Source organism: Rana temporaria, chromosome 2 (assembly GCF_905171775.1).
Source record: "Rana temporaria chromosome 2, aRanTem1.1, whole genome shotgun sequence".
NCBI classification, from domain to species: domain Eukaryota; kingdom Metazoa; phylum Chordata; class Amphibia; order Anura; family Ranidae; genus Rana; species Rana temporaria.
In genome coordinates, this window is record NC_053490.1 from 431,277,363 (window position 1) to 431,300,249 (window position 22,887).

At 43.2% G+C, this 22,887-nt stretch overlaps 1 protein-coding gene across 2 annotated transcripts in view; it reads left to right on the forward strand.

The window, feature by feature from the left end:
- Positions 1-22,887, forward strand: part of LOC120927552 (septin-5-like) — a 100,772-nt gene that overhangs the window by 53,758 nt on the left and 24,127 nt on the right. For both annotated transcript variants that reach the window (XM_040338311.1, XM_040338310.1), the window contains exons 3-7: positions 136-229; positions 2,744-2,830; positions 12,770-12,893; positions 18,696-18,830; positions 21,916-22,033. In XM_040338311.1, the coding sequence (XP_040194245.1) occupies positions 136-229; positions 2,744-2,830; positions 12,770-12,893; positions 18,696-18,830; positions 21,916-22,033 (558 nt within the window). The remainder of the gene's footprint in view (positions 1-135; positions 230-2,743; positions 2,831-12,769; positions 12,894-18,695; positions 18,831-21,915; positions 22,034-22,887) is intronic.

The window sequence follows — 22,887 nt, forward strand, 5'->3', positions numbered from 1 at the left end:
ATGATTTCCCGTTGTCTAAATTATGGCAAACATATGTGAAAGGTATCACATGTTGCCTTCTATTGATTGAAATATTAGAATGCACTTCAACAGTCTACAGTATACTGCATGTGCATTTTTTTTACCTCTACATAGGAGGACAGAGAGTATGTTGGATTTGCCACTCTTCCCAACCAGGTGCATAGAAAGTATGTGAAGAAAGGCTTTGAATTCACTCTCATGGTTGCAGGTAAGAAGGGAAAACCTCCTGTCATCTCTAGAAGGTATTAAATCATGGTTGGCATTGTTTTAGAAGAGGTATCATTGAAAATGTTGCAAGCATACAATGTAGCTTAAATTTAATTATACTGGCCCATATTCTCTCTAAAAATCTGCGGGCTGCGCTTAAGGCACTTACACTCCGCTGTCCCAACTTACAGGAGCAAGTGTTGTATTCCCCAAACACTTGCTCCGTAAGTTGGGACGGCAGAGTGTAAATGCCCTGGCGTAGCCTGGCGGATCTCCAAGGGGGCGGCTTGTATTCAAATTAAGCGCGCCCCCGATTCTAATGAACTGCGCATGCGCCGGGTTTCAAAAAGCCCAGTGCGCATGCTCCAGTTCTCGGCGGAAAACGTCAATGACGCTGACGTGTGCGTCATTGACGTAAAGTCGTATTCAAGAACGACTTACGTAAACGACGTACCCGACGAAAAAACACGACGCGGACCCGACGCCATCCGTAACATGGCCTACGTGGGACTTGCGGAAACTTACCCCTCATATAGCAGGGGTAAGACGTTAGCGACGGTTACGCGACGCGAACTCGTTCGGGAATCGGCGTAGAAGGCTCATTTGCATAAGCAAATGAGTCCTTCACATAAATGCCATCTAGCGGCGGCCGGCGTCATTACATTTAAGATCCGCCAGTGTAAGTGACTTACAGATGGCGGATCTTAAGTGTATCTATGCGTAAATGATTCTAAGAATCAGTCGCATAGATACACTGGCCAAAAAAGGGAGATACGATGGAGTATCCTGAGATACTCCATCGTAACTTCACTGAGAATATGGGCCACTGTATATTATATATTATAACTATTCATCATTACAGATGGCAGCTCTACAGGGGTATAACAGGATTCCTAAGGATGCACTGTATAAAAAAGTAATATAAAGTATTTACAAAATGTTTACAGTATAGTATGTAGCACTCTCTTAGAATGTGCAAACATTCAAATATATATATATATATATATATATATATATATATATATATATATATATATATATATATATATATATATATATATACTGTATATACATCAGGGACATACCTTCAGTTTGCATCTCTGTTTTGGGAAAGGTCAAGCATCAAGTGCTTTAGCTAGTGGTTGTCCAAGGATGGAGCAGAATAACCTTTCTGTGGGCTGTACTGTATTTATAAAAAAATAAATAAACTTGTGGCCTATAAATTCATGTCTCCTTCTCTGCCATCCTACATGTCTCCGCCATTTTAAACAAGCTTATAGCTGTAGTAATTCTATTGGAAAACACTTTAAAAACTATGATGCCGCGTACACACAAACAGATTTTCCGTTGGAAAAACTGGAATGAGAGCTTTTCGCGGGAATCCCGGCCGTGTGTATGCTCCATCGCAGTTTTTCCGATGGGAAAACTGCCATAAAAAAAATAAGAGCAGGATCTTTTTTTTCTCGTCAGGAAAAAATCCTAGCGGGAAAACCATTCGTCTGTATGCTTTTCCGAGGGGAAAAAAAATATGCATGCTCGGAAACAATTTGACACATGCTCAGAAGACCTTCATTTTGTTGGCTTGTCGTAGTCTTTTACGTCACCGCGTTCTTGGCAGTCAAAAGTCCACAGGACTTTTGTGTGACCGCGTGTATACAAGGACAGCTTGATAGGAATTCTGTCGGGAAAACCATAGTTTTTTTATCCAACGGGAAAACCAGTCGTGTGTACGTGTGTACAAGGCATAAGGGATCTGCCCACAATAATTATCTCAGGATTCACTGGAAGGTGTCAATCTCTTTAACAATTACCGTATTTATCGGGGTATTGCGCGCTCCGGCGTTTAGCGCGCACCCCTAAAGTGGACCCGACATTCCTGTAAAAAAAGATTTTAGTACTTACAGTTTTGGTGTCTTGCGCGGCGTCCATCGGCGGCCTCGTCGGGTCCGGTGTCCGTCTGCGGCTTCGGGTGTCCTCTTCGTCGGGTCCGGCGTCTTTCTGCGGCGTCCTCCCCGCTCGATCCCCGCTTTCCCTCGTTGAGTTTGAATACTGCGGCGGCATATACTGAGCGCAGTACACTCGTGTATAGTCGGGCAGGCTCGACTACTCTCGCGCTCACGTCCTGTACGTCCAGGACGTGAGCGCGAGAGGAGCCGAGCCTGCCCGACTATACACGAGTGTACTGCGCTCGGTATATGCCAGCGCAGTATTCAAACTCGGCGCGGGAAAGCGGGTATCGGCGTATATCACACACCCACAATTTTGCCCTAATTTTCAGGGCAAAAAAGTGCGCGGTATACGCCGATAAATACGGTAGTCATGGTAAGAAAAGGAACAGAACATAAATGGTTATACCCTATGGAGATCATTCAATGTCCAAATAATTACTATATTTATCATAGTATTAGTGGACTTATGCGTCCAGTAGACTGCCAGACCGGAGCCATAAGCCATTTGGAGCAATTTGTGACGAAGCTTCAAGATGCTAAGTTGCTAATTATTATTCTTTTGACAGGTGAAACTGGTCTGGGAAAGTCAACTCTCATAAACAGCCTTTTCCTGACTGATCTCTATCGGGGCCGTCTGCTAGTAAGCCCAGAAGGTATTATAATGAAACAATGCCGACAGTGTTAATGTCCTATTCAGGCCAGGTTCACATTAGTGTGGGTTGGGAAGGCATGCAAAATTCACGCTTTTCTGACATGCACAGAATCGCACTGCTCGTTAGCAGACACGCGGCAGTGCCAAAAATTCTTAATGGTACCCTCACACATCTACTGTTTTCGCACACCAAAATGCATGTTGCTGCAGCACCATGTATTTCAGTGCAGTACGATGTTGGAAAAGGGTCAGGTACTTTTTTCCTGTTTCTTGTTGGTAGGGCAGCCTATTGAAATGAATGGGCTACCCTACATGCAACACATGACAGCGACAATGCTGAAAAGCACAAGTGTGAACCAAGCCTAAAATGTGTTAAATTTGCTAAATTGTTTCATATTTATATGTGCCTACATAAAGTACAGGTTAAACAGCCATCAGCAGCCTTATAGCAATGCATAATTATATATATATTTTTTATAAATTCTTTTTTTTTTTTCATATGTTTCTTCACACAATTCAACTACTCTTACATAGTCTTAATATGACAATTATATTGTATTCTATGAATTATGTACATTCTTTCATTTCCTGGGTTACCGCTTAACTTAATTATAAACACTTCTATCTCACTACCTTCCCTCCCCACCCCCACGGAGGAAAAAAATTATAATACCTGTCCTTTGCAATTCTGACTGCCTCTCCCTCCGCCTCTCCCATCCCCCATACCGACCAAAACAGTCCCCTACTACTCCGCTCTTGTCTCCTCCCTGTACGCCCATGGGCCAGATTCATCAATAGATACGACGGCGGATCTCCTGATCCGCCGTCGTATCAGTGAGAGCCGACGGTCGGATCTGTGAGATCCCATGGTCGGAGCTATGCGACTGATTCATAAGAATCAGTTCCGCATAGATCTCCCTTAGATCCGACTGGTGTAAGTGACTTACACCAGTCGAATCTTAGGCTGTAATCTCCCGCCGGCCGCTAGGTGTCGTCGCTTTTTTTTACACGTCGCATATGCAAATGAGGAGAACCGCCGATTCACGTCCGTACGCCCGCCCATCGCTCTTTTTCAACGTCGTTTGCGTTTGGCTTTTTCCGGCGGGGTAGCTAATGTTAAGTATGGCCGACGTTCCTGCGCCGAGTTTTAAATTTGTTACGTCGTTTGCGTAAGTACGTCGGGAATACGGTTGACCGTAAGTAACCTAGCCGCCGAAAACAATGACGTCCTAGCGACATCATTTGGAGCATGCGCACTGGGCTTTTTCGCCGGCGGCGCATGCGCAGTTAAATCGGCGCGGGAATGCGCCTGATTTAAATTGTACACTCCCCCTAGCCGCGGAATTTGCATTCCGCCGGGGGGAGTTAGGATCCGACGGTGCAATTTGCGAGGTAAGTGCTTTATGAATCATGTACTAGCCTGGCTAAATTGCACCGGCGTATCGTAAAACAGGTAGATCTGGCGGATCTAAAGATCCGCTGATCTACATGAATCTGGCCCCCATGTCTTTCGGTACCTCTCATTCATCTTGATCCTTCATCGTCAAAGTGAGATTCTCCTTTTGTTGGATATCTGCAATTCATGCTAATCACTAGATTCTTGATGGGAATAATTATATTTTTGCATGCATAAGTAGGATATATGAGAAAATGGTGGTAAAAAACAAGGCCCTCTATGAACCACCCCCACTGCGCTCGACTGGAGATAAACAAAAGAATCAAAATATATAAATGAAATACATATAGTGGTGAGCTATAGCTGCTGCTCTTAGCGAAAATATAAATGTGACAAACAATACCTATAATGACACCCCAGTGTATAATGTGTCAATATGTGTAAATAAAGCAGCGCATGTAAACAAATAAATAATTAATCACATAAACAATTTAACTGAATAAACAGATGAAGTGATTACCACCTTATATGTGAAAATATATATATATAACAGTGCAAATACGATCATAGAACTGCACAAAGACAATGAAAAAAGTCTATGGGTCCATGAATATGAAGAATCCAAATGAAACTGTGATTAGTGCGTGATCATATCACAAAACAAATCTTCTATTATTCTTCCACCACACCCAAGTGTTGAAAGTGAATCCACCACCCTTGTAGACTGCGCACTCACCGCAACACTTTGCCTCACACTCTCGTGTTTTGGCAAAAGCGTTTTAGGTAGGATCCCAAGGATCAAACAGGTAGGTATCCGTTTCCAGGCAATGCAATCCAGGGCGGTTTTAACATAAATAAAGGAAAAGAAGTGCACAAAATAGTGTGATATTGTAAACCAACTTTAATAACACTTCTAAAGCAAATCTTCCAAAATACCACTCACAAACAAACTTGAAAATCAGGCAGTGAACAAATCCAAACAAAAGCCAAGGTGATGGACAGAAAAAATTTCTCCAGATATGACAGTGGTCACGGCGGACCACAGAGCAGCCCAAAAACACGTACTCACAACCCTTTGGTGAATGGAGTCAGATGTTTTACAGATCAGGTGCCTGTCCTGGCTAAAAACGTCCCATAAGTAAACCAATTCAGGGTAGACTTGTAGAAGTGACTTAATTGCCAATTTCCGACATGTTTCGTCTATTACCCAGGCCCGGATGTGTATACGACCAACAGATTTCAACCTCTGACAGAGGGCTACTATGGTAACCAACATACACAGCAGCCTTTTTTAGGGCATCGGGGGAGGGGAGGGAGGGGGGGCACGCCGAAGAGGAAACCATATCATATGAACAACAAAAATGGAGACAGGAATGCCAATCAGCACCCCCCTCAGAGGAAACGGGAATCTTACCCAAGAGATATAGGGGATGCAGAGCAGGCCGATGGAAACAATCCCAAAAAACGTCCTCGGGATGTTTAACTACTGGAATCTACAATTTGAGTCAGGCCACTTTGAATTCTAATGAACTCAATGTTTTAAACACAGGCCTCAAATGTGCCCCAAAAAGAACGATGAATAAATTCGATGTCTATATAGACACACATAAATTCATCAGAAATCTAAATATGAAGAAGTATTTCCTTAGCCACCCAGTAACATCCACTATGAAGAGTAGTGCTGTGAAAACAAAGGTGGACAGTGGCCTCAAAAACAAATCCCTGTTTAACCCTCAAATGACCAATAATCACTTTATTGAAGTTTTCAAGCAATCAGTACTTAAAGATATTGAAGAACTCCCCTTGAAGAAGGGTGCGAATCCTCATTACATCAAGGAAGGCATTAAATCGCTGGAAGATAGGAAAAATATCGTCATCCGTCCAGCGGATAAAGGAGGAGGGGTGGTAGTGTTGGATAGGGACTTTTATCACACCCAACTACTACAATTGTTGGGGGACACCACTACATATAAGAAACTATTATCGGACCCCACTGAATCATACAAAATGCAGCTTGATGCTTTGGTTGAATGGGGATATTATACTGGGGCCCTAAATCCTAAGGAGAGGAAATATTTGTCACCTTCATTCTGTAGAATACCGGTAATCTACACACTGCCGAAGATTCACAAAGATGAGAATACTCCACCGGCTCGACCGATTGTGAATGGGATCAGATGTGTCTGCTAGACTGGGAGAGTATCTACATAAATTTTTGCAGCCTAGTGTCCGAGACACTAAGGCGTATTTGAAGGACACGGCTGACCTATTACAGTCTCTAGAGGAAGTTTGCATCAATCCAGGATCAGAAGTGTTTCTAATTACAGCAGATGTAGCTTCTTTATACACTGTCATACAGCACGATGATGCTGCACTGGCACTCAATTGGGCTCTGAGTAGACGGGACGACATTCCTCACGTCCAGAAGAAATTTTTGGGACAGGTTTTGGACTTTTGCATGTCCCACAACTACTTCTGGTTTGATGGAAAATTTTTCTCACAACAGGTTGGCGTGGCGGTGGGGGCCAAGTTTGCCCCCAGCCTCGCCAACCTATTCATGGCTGAGTGGGAGGATAGATATGTTTTTTTGAATCGCAGAACCCAATTGTTGTTCTATCGAAGATTCATAGATGACATCTTGTGCATTTGGGAGGGATCTGAAAATGATGCACTAGAATTTTTGAAGAAGCTCAACAATAATATTAACAACATTAAATTAGAGCATGTGATCAGTAGCAACACAGTCAATTTTTTGGATGTCACTATATGGAGAGAAGGAACTAGGCTTATGACTAAAGTTTTCTTCAAGCCTACTGACCGAAACAGCTACCTCTCAATCAACAGTGGGCACCATCCGGCTTGGATTCGAAATATCCCTAAAGGACAATTCCTGAGAGTTCGACTGAACTGTACAGAAAACGAAGATTATTTCCTACAGGCTGATATTTTGAAATCTAAATTTATCCAGAAAGGGTATAAGGAACCGGAGATGAATAGCATGATCCAGGAAGTTGCTCTGATACCTAGAGAGCAATGCCTTAAGAAGAAAGAGGAACAATCAAGTGACAATCAACATCAATGGGGTTTCCTCTCGGGATTTCACGCCCAATATAGGGAAATAGAGCAAATTTTTAAAAATCATTGGCACATTCTGACCAAGGATAGACACTTTGCCAGCATATTACCGAGTCAACCAAAGTTTATCTATAGAAGGGCACCTAATTTTGGGGATAAGGTGGTCCACAAAATCTTAGATACACCTGACCAACAAATCTTAAAAATTGATTTTAATGGCTTTTATCTATGCAGGAAATGCATTTGCTGCAGAACGGTGAGAGTACAGAACAGAGGGAAACAGCAGGTTATGGCAAGTGATGGCAACACTTTTGCCATTAAGGAATTCATCACCTGCAACTCCTCCTATGTGGTGTATTTGATATGGTGCCCTTGTGGGTTGCTATACGTAGGGAGGACTAAGAGGCTTCTCAGAATACGTGTAGCTGAGCACCTAGCAAATATAAAGAAGGGATTTGATTATCATAGTGTGTCTGTACACTTCAAGGAGAAGCACAATAAAGACCCCTCGCTTGCCCAATTTTGCGGCATAGACTGTGTTTCCCCCTCTTGGAGGGGTTCTAATAGGGTAAGAGACCTGTCCCAACGCGAAATGCAGTGGATCTTTCTTTTAAAAAGTCAGTTCCCGAGAGGCCTTAACATAGAACTGGATGTGAATTGCTTCATCAGCAATGCTTAACCGTCATATTTTCAACGCTGGCGAGACTATTGCAGTGAGGCACTGAACACTTCATCCAGCATCTGTAGATTAACCTATAATTTTATCTAATTTCTTTGAATAGATATATATATAATTTTTTATAGATTTGATCTGATTTTAAAGTAATTTTAAAAATATTTTAATTAATATAGGTTATATATTTATGATGTTATACAATGTTTTCGCCATATGGGGACTCAACAACCCAGTTTTTTTCACCAACATCAGCACCCCTTGATTAGATCTATTTGATAGGAACATTTAGTGTAGTGTGGTACGCATGATTAATTTACACACTTGCACATGAATATGCTGAAAGGAATAATATAACTTCAAGTTGTTGAGATTGTACATTCATATTTAGCCAAAAATTATTTTAATATATATATTTTTATTTATATAAAAAGACTGTTTTATGGTTTCCAAGAATAGTTTAGTATTATATATATTTTTAATTTATATGTATGTGTATATTCATATTTTTATATATTCATATATTTTTAACCAGTATTCTGTACTATTAAGTATTACTAGAATATAGATAACCTCATGTACTTTTGATTAGATAGTTTTTATCAATATTTAAATGTGCTTATTTACAAGTTATGATATATGGTCACGGGGACACCCGAGGAGCCATCCAGCAGCTTCAAATTAATATAATGAGTGCAGTACCCCGGCGCCACCACTGCAACCATCTGACAGCTTCAAATTAATATAATGAGTGCAGTACCCCGGCGCCACCACTGCAACCATCTGACAGCTTCAAATTAACATGATGAATGCAGTACCCCGGCGTCACCACTGGGGACAGCCGCAGCGTCACCAGAAGGCAGAGGATCTGACATTAGCTGCTGTGGAACGCATTACAGCTTCTCAGTAGCAGGGGACAGCTTTAACAGGTGCACACCAGGCGGTCATGTGACGCCTGGTGTGAAACACGGCGGCGCTCTGTCTATTGGCCGGGGCTAATACAATTGGCTGCACACTGGGCGGTCATGTGACGCCTTGGGATTATTACATCCAAGGATGTACACGGCTGGATGGACGCACTACTGTGGGTGAAAACATCACTTCCGGGAAACGGGGGGAGGATCAACACACGTGGATCCAATTGATTAACAAGTAAGCATATTTAAACAAGCTTTTGTGACTTGGCAGCCACTTCCATGATTAAGTCTATACGACGAAACATGTCGGAAATTGGCAATTAAGTCACTTCTACAAGTCTACCCTGAATTGGTTTACTTATGGGACGTTTTTAGCCAGGACAGGCACCTGATCTGTAAAACATCTGACTCCATTCACCAAAGGGTTGTGAGTACGTGTTTTTGGGCTGCTCTGTGGTCCGCCGTGACCACTGTCATATCTGGAGAAATTTTTTCTGTCCATCACCTTGGCTTTTGTTTGGATTTGTTCACTGCCTGATTTTCAAGTTTGTTTGTGAGTGGTATTTTGGAAGATTAAAGTTGGTTTACAATATCACACTATTTTGTGCACTTCTTTTCCTTTATTTATGTTAAAACCGCCCTGGATTGCATTGCCTGGAAACGGATACCTACCTGTTTGATCCTTGGGATCCTACCTAAAACGCTTTTGCCAAAACACGAGAGTGTGAGGCAAAGTGTTGCGGTGAGTGCGCAGTCTACAAGGGTGGTGGATTCACTTTCAACACTTGGGTGTGGTGGAAGAATAATAGAAGATTTGTTTTGTGATATGATCACGCACTAATCACAGTTTCATTTGTATTCTTCATATTCATGGACCCATAGACTTTTTTCATTGTCTTTGTGCAGTTTTATGATCGTATTTGCACTGTTATATATATATATTTTCACATATAAGGTGGTAATCACTTCATCTGTTTATTCAGTTAAATTGTTTATGTGATTAATTATTTATTTGTTTACATGCGCTGCTTTATTTACACATATTGACACATTATACACTGGGGTGTCATTATAGGTATTGTTTGTCACATAAGTAGGATATACTATAATGCACACTCATCCTAACTACATGATCATCATTTTTCTTATTTTTCCTAACACTGTTGCTTTATTGCTGCAAATCTGATATGTATGGTGGAGTAACCCATAACAACTATAGGCAATTATTGCATGTTGCAGTTATTTCTCCATGTTCATACTTGTGAATGGTTTCTATGGTTGATTGCACTTTCCCATTTAATCAATATGGAAAAGTGAAAAACTGAATGTGTTACAAAACCCACAATGGTAAAATAAGTCTGCATATGTAGTAAAGCATGCTTGGTAGACTTGGAACCAAAGGGGTTAATCCTCTGCATTGAGTAAAAAGGCTGTTTGATACTGTCTTCTTTCAGAGGCTTTGTGAGGCCTTAAGCAAAACTTAGACATGGGGGGCCCCTAATTCCCATAATGGGTCAAAGAATTCAAGCAAATAAAAATGGCTGCAGAAAATTGCACGGGTCTAGCACACAGTGATTGAGCAGAGGCAAATTAGGTGGCTGCGAGGCCTTAGGCGACTGCCTAATTTGCCTTCTTCTACTATCTCCAATCTATCTTCTCACAGTACAGAGCCTTGGGGGCACTCTGCACATTTTTTTTTTTGGGAGGGTGCATGTGATCAGCACAGGGTCATGCAGCCTCATAGGACAGTGAGGGAAGAATTAAAAATCCTACAAACTTTAACCAGTGCTCAGCTGGAAACTGATAGATGTCACAAGACTGCTGTAAACTACTGATGAGAAAAGGTATTTAGCAGTTTATAATTACTAAAATAATTGCATTTCCATGTTCTGTGTATTGTGGGAGACCAAATATAGTGAATGCAGGGTCCGGAGTTTAGTAACACTTTAAGGGAAACCTTTGAGGGAGATATTTAGACTGCCATCGCTGATCTCCTTCTGAAAATGTTACCTGGGTATCTCTTTCTTCAATACCAGCAGCAAGTGAAGTCAGAACTCCTGATGTGCCAACTTGTTCCAGATCAATGATTCTGACAGTATTAAAACATCTGGATCAGCATGATAGCCAGAATAAAAGGTCAGCAATGGCAGCCTTTCACAGCACAGACCTACTTTAATATTCTTCATTGGTCTCATACAATGCACAGTGTATTCTTTCCTTTTCTGTGATCTGAATTCACACAAGTAATATCATTCTATCATCTCATGGTAAAGGGTGACCTTTTTTCATTTAACATAAATAGCCTTGTTCAACAAAGTGTTATTTGACTTCTTAAAGCCTAACTCCAGTCCTGTTTTTTTTGTTGTTGCTAGAAATGGGCTTTACCTTCCATCTTACAATGCAACACAACGTAGCCCATGAATAGCACCTCATTGCACCAACGCATTATCATACATTATTGCAAATATATAGGCCCGGATTCAAAGACATTGGCTCATATTTATGCCGCCGTAGCGTATCTTCCTTACGCTAAGCCGACGCAGTGCAGAGAGGCAAGCACAGAATTCACAAAGCACTTGCTACCAAATCTGTGCTGGGTTTCTTAGGCGTAAGTCGTCGTAAGTGGAATTGGGCGTGAGCCATGCAAATGAGGCGGGACCCCATGCAAATGATGCGCCGAGCGCCAGACAGATACGAATAACGAACGGCGCATGCGCCGTCACGTGGACGCATCCCAGTGCGCATGCTCAGAATCACGTCGGAACAACTGCCTAAGATACGAAGGATCAATGCCTACGGCGTGAACGTAACCTACGCCCAGCCATATTTATGTCCAACGTAAACTACGTAAGATACGACGGCTTGTGTTCCCTGGTCCATACCTTTGCATGGGTTGTGCCTCATCTATGGGGAATAACTTTACGCCGGACGTACGACTTACGCAAACCGCGTATATTATGCGCCAGGCGCAAGTACGATCGTGAATCGACGTATCTCCCTCATTTCCATGTTTAAATAGAAAATCAATGGGAGCGCCACTTGCGACCAGCGTAAATATGCACCCACGATACGACGGCGTAGGCAAGTTACGTCGGTGATATGAAGCCTATTTTTAGGCGTATCTCAGGCGCACAGATACGACGGCGCATATTTGCACTTACGCGGCGTATCTCGAGATACGTCCGCGCAAGTGCTTTGTGAATCCAGGCCATAGTGTGATCAGGTGCCAAGAAAGACCTTCTATTATAACACCACTGTTTATTTAATCTCATGATAATTTTCTCCTAAATATATTCAATTCACAAATATAATTGACAGCAGTGCAAATTTGAAATGCCTTGTACACAAGATCGGTTTTCTGGTAAAAAGTCAGACGGGAAAACCGAGGGAAAAACCGAGAACCTGCTCAGTAGCTGTTTCCCCTACACACAGCCGGGTTTCCCGGCAGGAAAACTGCCATGCTTTGGTTGAGAAACCCGGCCATGTGTATGTTCCACTGCAGGTTTTCCCCATAGAAAAACTGCCGGCTTAAAAACCGCCAGGAATCCCGTGTTCTAATTTTTCCCACCGGGATTCCCATTGGTTTTGCAGTCGGGAAAACTGCTATGGAGCATACACACGGCCGGTTTTCACGGCCAAAAGCTGTCATGGCAGTTTTCCAGATGGGAAAACCGGTCGTGTGTACGAGGCATTAGGAGTTTTTCCTTTTTCTAAGTATCCTTAAAATATTTTGGTGGCCTAAACTTTACTTTGATAATACCCCAAAACCATTATCAAAGAAAAATGAAATATAAGAGAAGTCTGGCAAAGTAAATTTTTTATAAATATACTACTAGGCTACAGTAAACTAACAGAAGGCTTCATCCTCTTTATTCACAGAGCGAGTAACACAGACTGTGGAGATTGTAAAGCAGACGGTGGACATTCAGGAGAAGGGTGTTCGATTACGGCTGACGGTTGTGGACACACCAGGTTTTGGAGATGCTATAAATAATGAAGAATGGTGTGTTTATCAATACACATTGGATATATTGTTGAAAGGCTGCCGCCGATATGGCTGATATTACCAGTCAGATGGAGCTGGACACATATCTAGGCCCTTCTTGCTTTACAGGAACATTACAGGACATAATCATGTAGTTACACTATACAAAACCAATGCAAACATAACACTATCACCAAGTGACAAAACTAGTAATCACAGTAAAATATATGAGAATGGTTGCTTCATCTATATATTGGGGCGCCTGCCTTTACACGCAATACTGAAGAAATGGCAGCACTCCAAGATCCATCAAAATTCTTATTTAATAGATGAACATCCCAAGTGTTACAGACAGTTCAAATGGTAGACGCGTTTCACACACTAACAGGTGCGCTTATTCATTAGTAATGAATAAGCGCACCTGTTAGTGTGTGAAACGCATCTACTATTTGAACTGTCTGTTAAGCCCTGTACACCCGGCCGGGAATCCCGTCAGGAAAAAAACTTTGGTTTTCCTGACGGGATTCCTGGCAAGCTTGCCTTGCCAAGCCGTGCATACAGGCGGCCACTCAAAAGAACTGCAGTTCTTTTGAATGGCAAGAACGCAGTGACGTCATCAACTACGACGAGCCGGCGCTCGTCACATTCGATTCCGTCGCCGCCATCTTGCTACACCCCACACTAACCTTGTATGCTACCGCACATGCGTCAAACTCTTATCGAGCATGTGCGGGTTTACCTGGGACAGGTAAGCATACAGACGACCGGTTTTCTCGGCAGGAAACTCTCTGCCGGGAATCCCGACGGGAAAATAGAGAGCAGGGTTCTCTATTTTCCCATCGTGATTTCCAGCTGTTTTCCTGACAGAAAAACTGCTAGGGAGCATACACACGGCCGGGATTCCCGGCCAAATGCTCTCCTGGCAGTTTTCCTGCTGGGAAAACCGGTCGTGTGTATGAGGCTTAACACTTGGGATGTTCGTCTATTAAATACGAATTTTGATGGATCTTGGAGTGCTGCCATTTCTTCAGTATTGATCGTATGTGGAGGCGAGCCGAGGCAGGCACCTGTGATATCATTATGCTCCCTGTCTCACCTGGAGCAGCGAGTTCTTTGCCTTTACATGCACATGAACTTTAAAGGCATCCCAGTCTTATTACGTTGGGTTTAGTACTGAGTTGGCCCACTCTTTGCAGCTATAACAGCTTCAACTCTTCTGGGAAGACTGTCCACAAGGTTTAGGAGTGTGTCTATGGGATTGTTTTTCACAATTCTTCCAGAAGTACATTAGTGAGGTCAGGCTCTGATGTGAATGAAAAGGCAGTCTCCGCTCAAATTCATCACAAAGGTGTTCTATCAGGTTGAGGTCAGGACTCTCTGCAGGCCAGTTAAGTTCCTCCACCCAAAAACTTGCTCATTCATGTCTTTATGGACCTTGCTTTGTCCACTGGTGCTCATGTTGCACCATACCGTGAGCTGTAGTGTGCTTTGTTTTAAAAATACACTTTTGGGACGGGTTTTTGCTCTCCGTGTGTGAGCTTGCATCTCATTCTAAATTAATAAACTGCCTTTATGAATTAACTGCAACAAACAGTAATGTGCAAAATATCCCAAATATGAAATAAAATGTGTGCAATAATGCACTGCAATGGAACAGCCAGGTGTGCAGGGGATATAAAGCAAACCTGCATAGCAAAGCAACAGGTTTACATTAAAGTCACACTAAAATATATAACTTTTCTCCAAAAATAATCCATTCAACTCCACTGCCTACAGTTCTTTACTGTAAGAGGGGTAAGGATGTGGAATTCTCTTCCACAAGCAGTGATTTCAGTGGGGAGCATTGATAATTAAAAAAAAACTATTAGATAGGCACCTAACAACCACAACATACAGGGGTATACAATGTATTATTAACATAAAAACACACACATAGGTTGGACTTGATTGACCTGTGTCTTTTTTCAACCTCACCAACTATGTAACTGTAATTTGAATGAGCTTATCACCAAACCCCAATGCTGCCAAGGAAAGGGAATGGGTCACATGCTCATTCATACCTTGAAATACAAAGTAGAGATGGGCCGAACACCCTTCGGTTCGGTTTGCGCCAGAAGACATTGCAAAAGTTGGGACCTGAACTCTAAACCCTATTAAAGTCTATGGGACCCAAACCTGTAAAATCATAAGTGCCCATTTTGAAGACTTATATGCAAATTGTTGGCCATAAAAAGGGTATGGGGCCCAGGTACTGCCCTGAGGGACATATATCAATGCCATTTTTTTTTAAAAAGATCAATTTTACAGGAGCAATGCTTTTAATGATGCTTAAAGTAAAATATAACCACATCTGTACCGTGTATAGAACCTGCTGTAGCAAAACTGACATTTATAAAGAATACCATTGCCAGCAACAGAAAAATAAAAAAACAACAACATGGGCCCCCCGCCCTAATATCCATACCAGACCCTCATCTGAGCATACAGCCTGGCGGGCCAGCAAAGGGGGGAAGACAAGCAAGTCCAGCCCTCCTGAATTATGTCAGGCCACATGCCCTCAACATGCCCCCCACCACCACAAAGCACCTTGTCTTCATGTTGATGGGGACAAAGGCCTCCTCCCAACAACCCTGGGTCCCCAGTTCTCGCCCCTTCACCAAAAGAAATGTGAAAAAAAAGAAGAAAAGTGTCAAAAAGAAATATTAACACAGTTTTTGACAACTCCTTTATTAAAAAATAAAATAAAATAAATTCCCCCAATGTAGATCCATCTTCAATAACGACGCCCGCTGCCACCCCCTGACCCAAAAAAAAAAAAAAAAAGAAAACGCTCCGCCTATTTAGTTTGACAGTTCTTATATAGGTAAGGGTTGGGGGCCACCTGGCGACGTCACCTATGGCACCGCACCAAGTGACGTCACCGACCGGTGCTTGCTGGGCCGGTGATGTCACAAGTGGGCGGTACCTTGAGGAGGGTGCACAGCCAACAGAGACGCATTGTAGATCCAAAGCAAATGAAATGGCCAAAAAAAGTTATTGCCTTGTCATCTATATCTTAGCTGCCTCCTGCGGATAGAGGAAGAAGTGCATGCAGTATATAGTATGCACTTATAATTGTAAGTGTAGCCTGGCACTAAGGATGGTGAAAAACCTTGAGTTCTCTCATACTTCTGTTTTATTGAGTGGCATGCTTCTAATGTGAAATGATATGCTCCTTCTGTGGAGAGGAATACTTATATAGAGTGATATGTCCCTTTTATAGAGTGATATGCTCCTTGTATGGAGTAATACAGTCGGGATAGAAAGTTTGGGCACCCCAGGAAAAATTTGTATTAATGTGCTTAACAAAGCTGTGGATTCAGGTTTAAAAGGGGAACTCTGTGGACTCTGATGTAAGAGGGGCCTTTTGTGATTAACTGTATATGATTATAAACATTATTTAGTCACAAACTATATGTACTGCATAGTATTTACTGTAAAAAAATGTATTGCTGTGTGCCGCAAAAATGTTCGGGTTTGACTTGAAGAAAGGGTGGCAACCCTAAGCATGCCCCTCCATAAAAGGAACATGACCTTCTATAAAAGGAGTTTTTATGGAGGGGCATGTTCCTTTTGTGGAGGGGCATGCTTAGGGTTGCCACCTTTTCTTCAAGTCAAACCCGAACATTTTAGCGGCGCACAGCAATCATTTTTTTTTACAGTATATACTATGCAGTACATATAGTTTGTGACTAAATAATGTTTAGAATCATATGCAGTTAATCACAAGAGTCCCCTCTTACATCAGAGTCCGCAGAGTTCCCCTATTAAACCTGAATCCACAGAGTTCCCTTACACTGTAAGGAGGGACTCTGCAGACTGATGTAAGGGAGAACTCTGGGGACTCTAACATCAGGGATGCTCTGGGAACCCTGATTTAAGGGGGAACACTGAGAACACATTACACTCTCGGCTTAGACAACTGCAGACAGCAACCCTGCTGGGAAGCCAGAGTCCGGGCTGAATAATGTGTCCGGGTTTCAGGTGGTCTGAAACCCGGACTCATGATTCAAAACCTGAACTGTCCGGGTGAATTCCGAACAGGTGGCAACCCAGGGCATGCTCCTTCTTTGGAGTGATATGCTGCTTCTATGTAGTGATATGCTCCTTGTATAGAGTGATATGCTCAGGGCCGGATTCCCGACAAGGCCTCCGAGGCCAGGCCTCTGGGCGGCCTCGTGCAGGGGCGGCGCTGGTTGTAACACACAGCGGGAGTGTCAGGGAAGGTTCCCCCCGCTGGTGTTACTGCCTGGTATTTGGCGTGCAGTACTGTGGCCCACCACCAGGTGTCTCCCGGCAGTCTTGGACTGCCGGGGGAGCTCTCCCCTGGTGGTATTATGTGATCCTTGGGCTGCAGTACTGGCATCCACCAGCGGGGGGTTCTTGGCAGTATGGAGCATACAGCCCTTCCTGCGTTCAGGTGTGACCTGAATGCAATCAGCACGCCTCTATAAATACCCGGCGTGTGTAATCTCTCCTCGCCCTGGTATCATCCTACCTCCCGGACCTGAGCCTGTTATCTGACCCTGCTATCTGGACTCTGTTTCCCATCCTGAGCCTATCCTGGACCCATCCTGGACCCGTTCTTCCCTTTGCCTGTTTACATTGGTTCCTGTTCCCTCTTGGATTCCTGCCCCGCAGCTTGTCCATCCATCCGCTCCCTGATCCGCTGTGTTCCCATCCTCACCCATCTGCTGACTTCCCCTGTGTATGACCTCGGCCTGGCTTCGTTTATGAATACGGTATTTCCCCTGATTGTATATGCTATTTTGTTGCGCACTGGTTGTCTTCATTTATTTGTTAATAAACACCTTTTAACTTCGCCGCATACATTGTGGGTCTCCTCTGTGCAGTCACACAGTGCTGGTCTACTGTACTCTCCTGACAGGGAGACTGCTGTGTCACGGAGCTCACTGTGAAAAGTTTGGGCGCACTGTGATAAAATTCCCGTCCTCCTCCTAGACCAACTTGTGTGATAGAGGCAGTGTTCTGTCTATCACATGAGCTGGTCTAGTGAGCTCCGTGACACAGCAGGAGCAGGAGATGCCCGATGTGTGTAATGCAGGTGAGGCTACATTGTTTGGCACAGTAAGGCTGCAATGATGGTGAGGGGGGCTGTAATGATGGTGAGGGGGGCTGTAATGATGATGAGGGGGGCTGCAATGAGGGCACAGTAAGGCAGCAATGATGGTGAAGGAAGCTGCAATGAAGGCACAGTAAGGCGACAGTGATGGTGAGGCTGCAATGAGGGCACGGTAAGGCTGCAATGATGGTGAGGCGGCAATGATGGGCACGGTGAGGTGGCAATGATGGGCACGGGTTGGGGGACTTTCACTTTTTTTGGCGGGGGGTGGCATTGAAGGACCCAGCCTTGGGGCGGTAAAGGGAGTAAATCTGGGCCTGGATATGCTCCTTCTATGGAGTGGTATGTTTTTCTATATAAGATCATAGAATGAACAATTTAACTCTATATGCTCCTTCTATGGAGTAATATGCTCCATCTATGATGTTATAAGCTCCTTCTATGGATTGATGCTCTTCTTCAATGCAGTGGTATGGTCCATCTATGATGGGATATTTTCCATTTGTAATATGGTATACTCCAATGGTAAAGTGGTATGCTCTATCTATGCAGTAATATGCTTCCCAAACTTCCTGCATTAAAAATTTGATTTGCATTGAAAGCTATAAAACAATGGGGTTTTTCCTCTAAATCCTGCATGTTTGTGTTATTGTTTGTCTAAGCAAAAAGCATTAAGAACCTTTTTTTTCTTAATTTAGCTGGAAGCCTGTTGCTGATTATATTGACCAACAATTTGAGCAATACTTTAGAGATGAGAGTGGACTAAATCGCAAGAATCTCCAGGATACACGAGTACATTGCTGTTTATATTTTCTATCTCCACTTGGACACGGGTACATCTATCTTTACTTATCACTAATATACATTTTTTAAGTGTAGCTCTGGACACATATTTGCTTTTAGAGATGTATCAGGTGTGCAATAGATGCAGCTATTTTCTTTGATGACCTAATACTCGGATTATTATTACTTTTAGGCATGTATTTTTGTTGGAATTTTTCCTGCATGTATTTTTGGATGAATTATATTTTAAGACATTATATTTTTCTACATATTGTATTATCAGTGTTTTATTAGCACAATGGAATTTTTTGGGGACCTTTAGTTTAGGGGTTAGCCTATGGTTAGGTTTAGGGGTTAGCGTGAACCTGTGCTTGGCCTATGTAGGGCAAAGTAAAAGGTTCAATTAATTTTTCTTCGATCCAGCAATGCAAACTTACCTTAGGAGGATGGGGAATGGTCACATGCCCCACTCATACCCAAAAGTACCAGGTATACCCATGGGAGTCCGCTGAAATTTTTTCAGGGGGGGGGCACTTCGGCACCGGCAATACACCGTCACATTTAACCCTGTCTTCGACCGCTAGCTGGGGTTTAAACCCCCCGTCTAGCAGCCGAATAAGATGGATGGTGTCAGTAGGGCAGTGGGCGGTGTTAGAAGGGCAGTGGACGGTGTCAGTAGTTTTTTATTTTTATTTATTTGAATTATTTTTTTACAAATGTATTTATTTTTACATTTTTTAACAGTCTTGTTGGGGGGCTTTGGTGAAATATCAGGGGACTAAACAGACCCCTGATAGCTCACATTTAAAAAATAGAAAGGGACTGAGTGTGAATTCTCCAGTTTCTTTCTCTGAGGCATAATAAACATAGTAAATGGGAACAAATATACCGTATTTATCGGCGTATACCGCGCACTATTTTGCCCTGAAAATCAGGGCAAAATCGTGGGTGCGCAGTATACGCCGATACCCGATTTCCCGCCATGAGTTTGAATACTGCGCCCGCATATAGCGAGCGCAGTACACTCGTGAATCTTCGGCCAGTCTCGGCGCCTCTCGTACTGACGTCCTGACGTCCTGAGCGTACAGGACGTCAGTGCGAGAGGCGCCCGAGCCTGGCTGAAGATTCACGAGTGTACTGCGCTCGCTATATGCGGGCGCAGTATTCAAAGTCGTGGCGGGAAACGAGCGGGAGGACGCCGCCGAAGATGGACACCGGACCCGCCGAAGATGGACACCGGACCCGCCGAAGATGGACACCGGACCCGCCGAAGATGGACACCGGACCCGCCGAAGATGGACGCCCGACCCGCCGAAGATGGACGCCCGACCCGCCGAAGATGGACGCCCGACCCGCCGAAGAGGACACCCGACGATGCCGCAGATGGACGCCGCGCAAGACATCAAAACTGTAAGTACAAAATAACAAAAAATCTTTTTTTCCCACAGGATTGGGGGCCACTTTGGGGGTGCGCGGTATACGCCAGAGCGCGTTATACCGCGATAAATACGGTACTCTCTGTGTACCGAACTTTTCCTGATTCCCTCAATCTCTGTGACTGGTCCCCTGCAGCTTCTGTGAAAGTTGTGACAGGCTGTGGTGACACTCCATCATTCTCATTGTACCATACAGGGTTAATGTTCCTGTATGGTATGCAATGATGCTGAGGCTTTGGGTTGAGGAGGAGAGCAGTGCGGCTGGCTGGAACATGGAAACATAGAAGTAAAAGTGGTAATTTCCCCCCAGCAGTGCAAGGGTGGACTTTTCCCTTTCCCGGAGGTGGGTTGTATTCTGTATGTGTCTTTATACTCATGACAAAGTATTCCACATTATTAAAAACGATAATGTTTAATAAGATATGGTGTGTGTGTGTGTGGAATGCATCCATGTGGAGCCTGAAAAGTGCAGTCCACTCTGACTTCCAGGGGGGGGGCAATTGACCCCCCCCTTGCCCTATGGAGCGGACGCCCATGGGTATACCTCTTTGCTGGCAGTTCCTGAACAGAGTGGCAGGGGAGTAGAGGGCAGGGCAGAAGTAATCAAACTCTCAGCTCAGGAATCCTGATCAGACCAATCCAATCAACAACCACTACAGTGGAACCATCAACCTAATTTACCCAGCAGCCTAGCTAAGAGGGTGCTACATAATCATTAGAAACAACAAGGGGAGAGGCGCCTCTGGGTGTAGAAGTAAAACAATTTAATCAAAAAGTTTATGTACAGGCAACTCACATTTTTCAATTGGTCAGTATGCCCTGGTTTAAAAGGTAATCAGATCTACCAAACCGATCCTGCTTGCTGGGGCGCTGGTGCTGCTCGATCCAGGAAATCGCTTTGGAAATGGAGAAACCCGGCCGCAGTCGAACTGGAAGCAGAGCGAGGACTGGAGTGCAGATGTCGTGCAGGTGAGGGGGATGATGTCACTGGTAAGCGACGCGTTTCACGAGCATACAGGCTGAGATGATGTGACAACCGCGCTCCTTCATCAAGCTAGTGAGTGGGGTTTGGAAGCTAAACATATATCGTATGCAGAGGGGATGAAGGCGCGTGGCTGTCACGTCATCTCAGCCTGTACATTAGTGAAACGTGACGCTTACCAGTGACCTCATCCCCCCTCGCCTGCACAACATCTGCGCTCCAGGCCTCGCTCTGCTTCTAGTTCGACTGCGGTCAGCTTTCTCCATCTCCAAAGCGGTTTCCTGGATTGAGCAGCACCAGCGCCCCAGCAAGCAGGATCCATTTGGCGGATCTGATGAACATTCCCATGTTTGGAATACCTTTTAAACCAAGGCTTACTGATCACTTGAAAAATGTGAGTTGCCTGTACATACAGTTTGTGATTAAATAGTTTTTTCTGCAGATTGTTGGAACATGGTTTCTGTTCCCGCCTAATGGCAGCCCTGCGTGTAAGATCCCCTGCTAACGTATCCTCCCCTATCCTTGGACTTCCTATAGACTTTTAATTGATTACAGTTTTTTTTGTGAATTTACTTGCATAATGCTACATAATCATTGGTTATAGCAATAATTCAGTGGATCCAGCTTTTGCATATCTTTATGAACTTGTATTGCAAATTACCCTTTATTCAATCTGCATGTATTCACATTGCAGACATTCTTATTGTATTTTTGCAGTTTGCGACCTCTAGATGTAGAGTTTCTACGAGCACTACAGGACCGGGTGAATATTGTGCCAATTTTGGGAAAGGCGGACACTCTGACACCTAAAGAACTTATTCAGAAAAAACAAAGGGTAAGAAAGTGCACACTTGTGTACACACACATACAGTATATATATATATATATATATATATATATATATATATATATATATATATATATATATATATATATATATATATATATATATATATATATATATACAGTATATAGTATTGTACCTGGCTTGGGGGGAACACAACCCATAGGCCTTAATAAAGTAAGCATGGATTTCTGCAGGCTAAATAATGTTTAGCTCCAGGGCTAACAAAAGAAGATTTTTGTATCACTTGAAAAATAACACAACCATAACAAGTGGACCCACTTTTGGCTCCCTGTGTTCTGTTTCCTGCATTGATGATAAGACATCACATCACTAATGCTTAGTGGGGTCTGACTGCGTGACATTTAATTCTCATTATCTCAGTTAACACCACAGGATTATAATTCTCTGCATGTATTTAACAAGAAATCAGTTAATGGAATTACTATGACTTATTTATAAAGAGCATTTTCCGCAGTGCTGTACATCAAGGTTACAAGAAACACTAAATATGATAAAAAAACAACTGAGATACAGATGAAGGAGAGTCAGAAACCAAGCACATGAACACACCAGATGATGATCATCTAATTTTGCTGATTTATGTAGTTTTGATCAACAATTCAGAAACTCCAAGACAGTCATAATGCAGATAAATATTTAGATGCCACACGTCAACAAAAGCAGAACTCCGGAACATCCTCTTCTTCAAAGAGCTTTATTGATCAATGCAGTAAATTCAGAGCACTACCACCTCAAGACCGAAGGAAAGAATATTTATATACATCCTAATTAGCATCTTGCAAAAACACACATACATATAGATGGTATAGGTATGTATATAC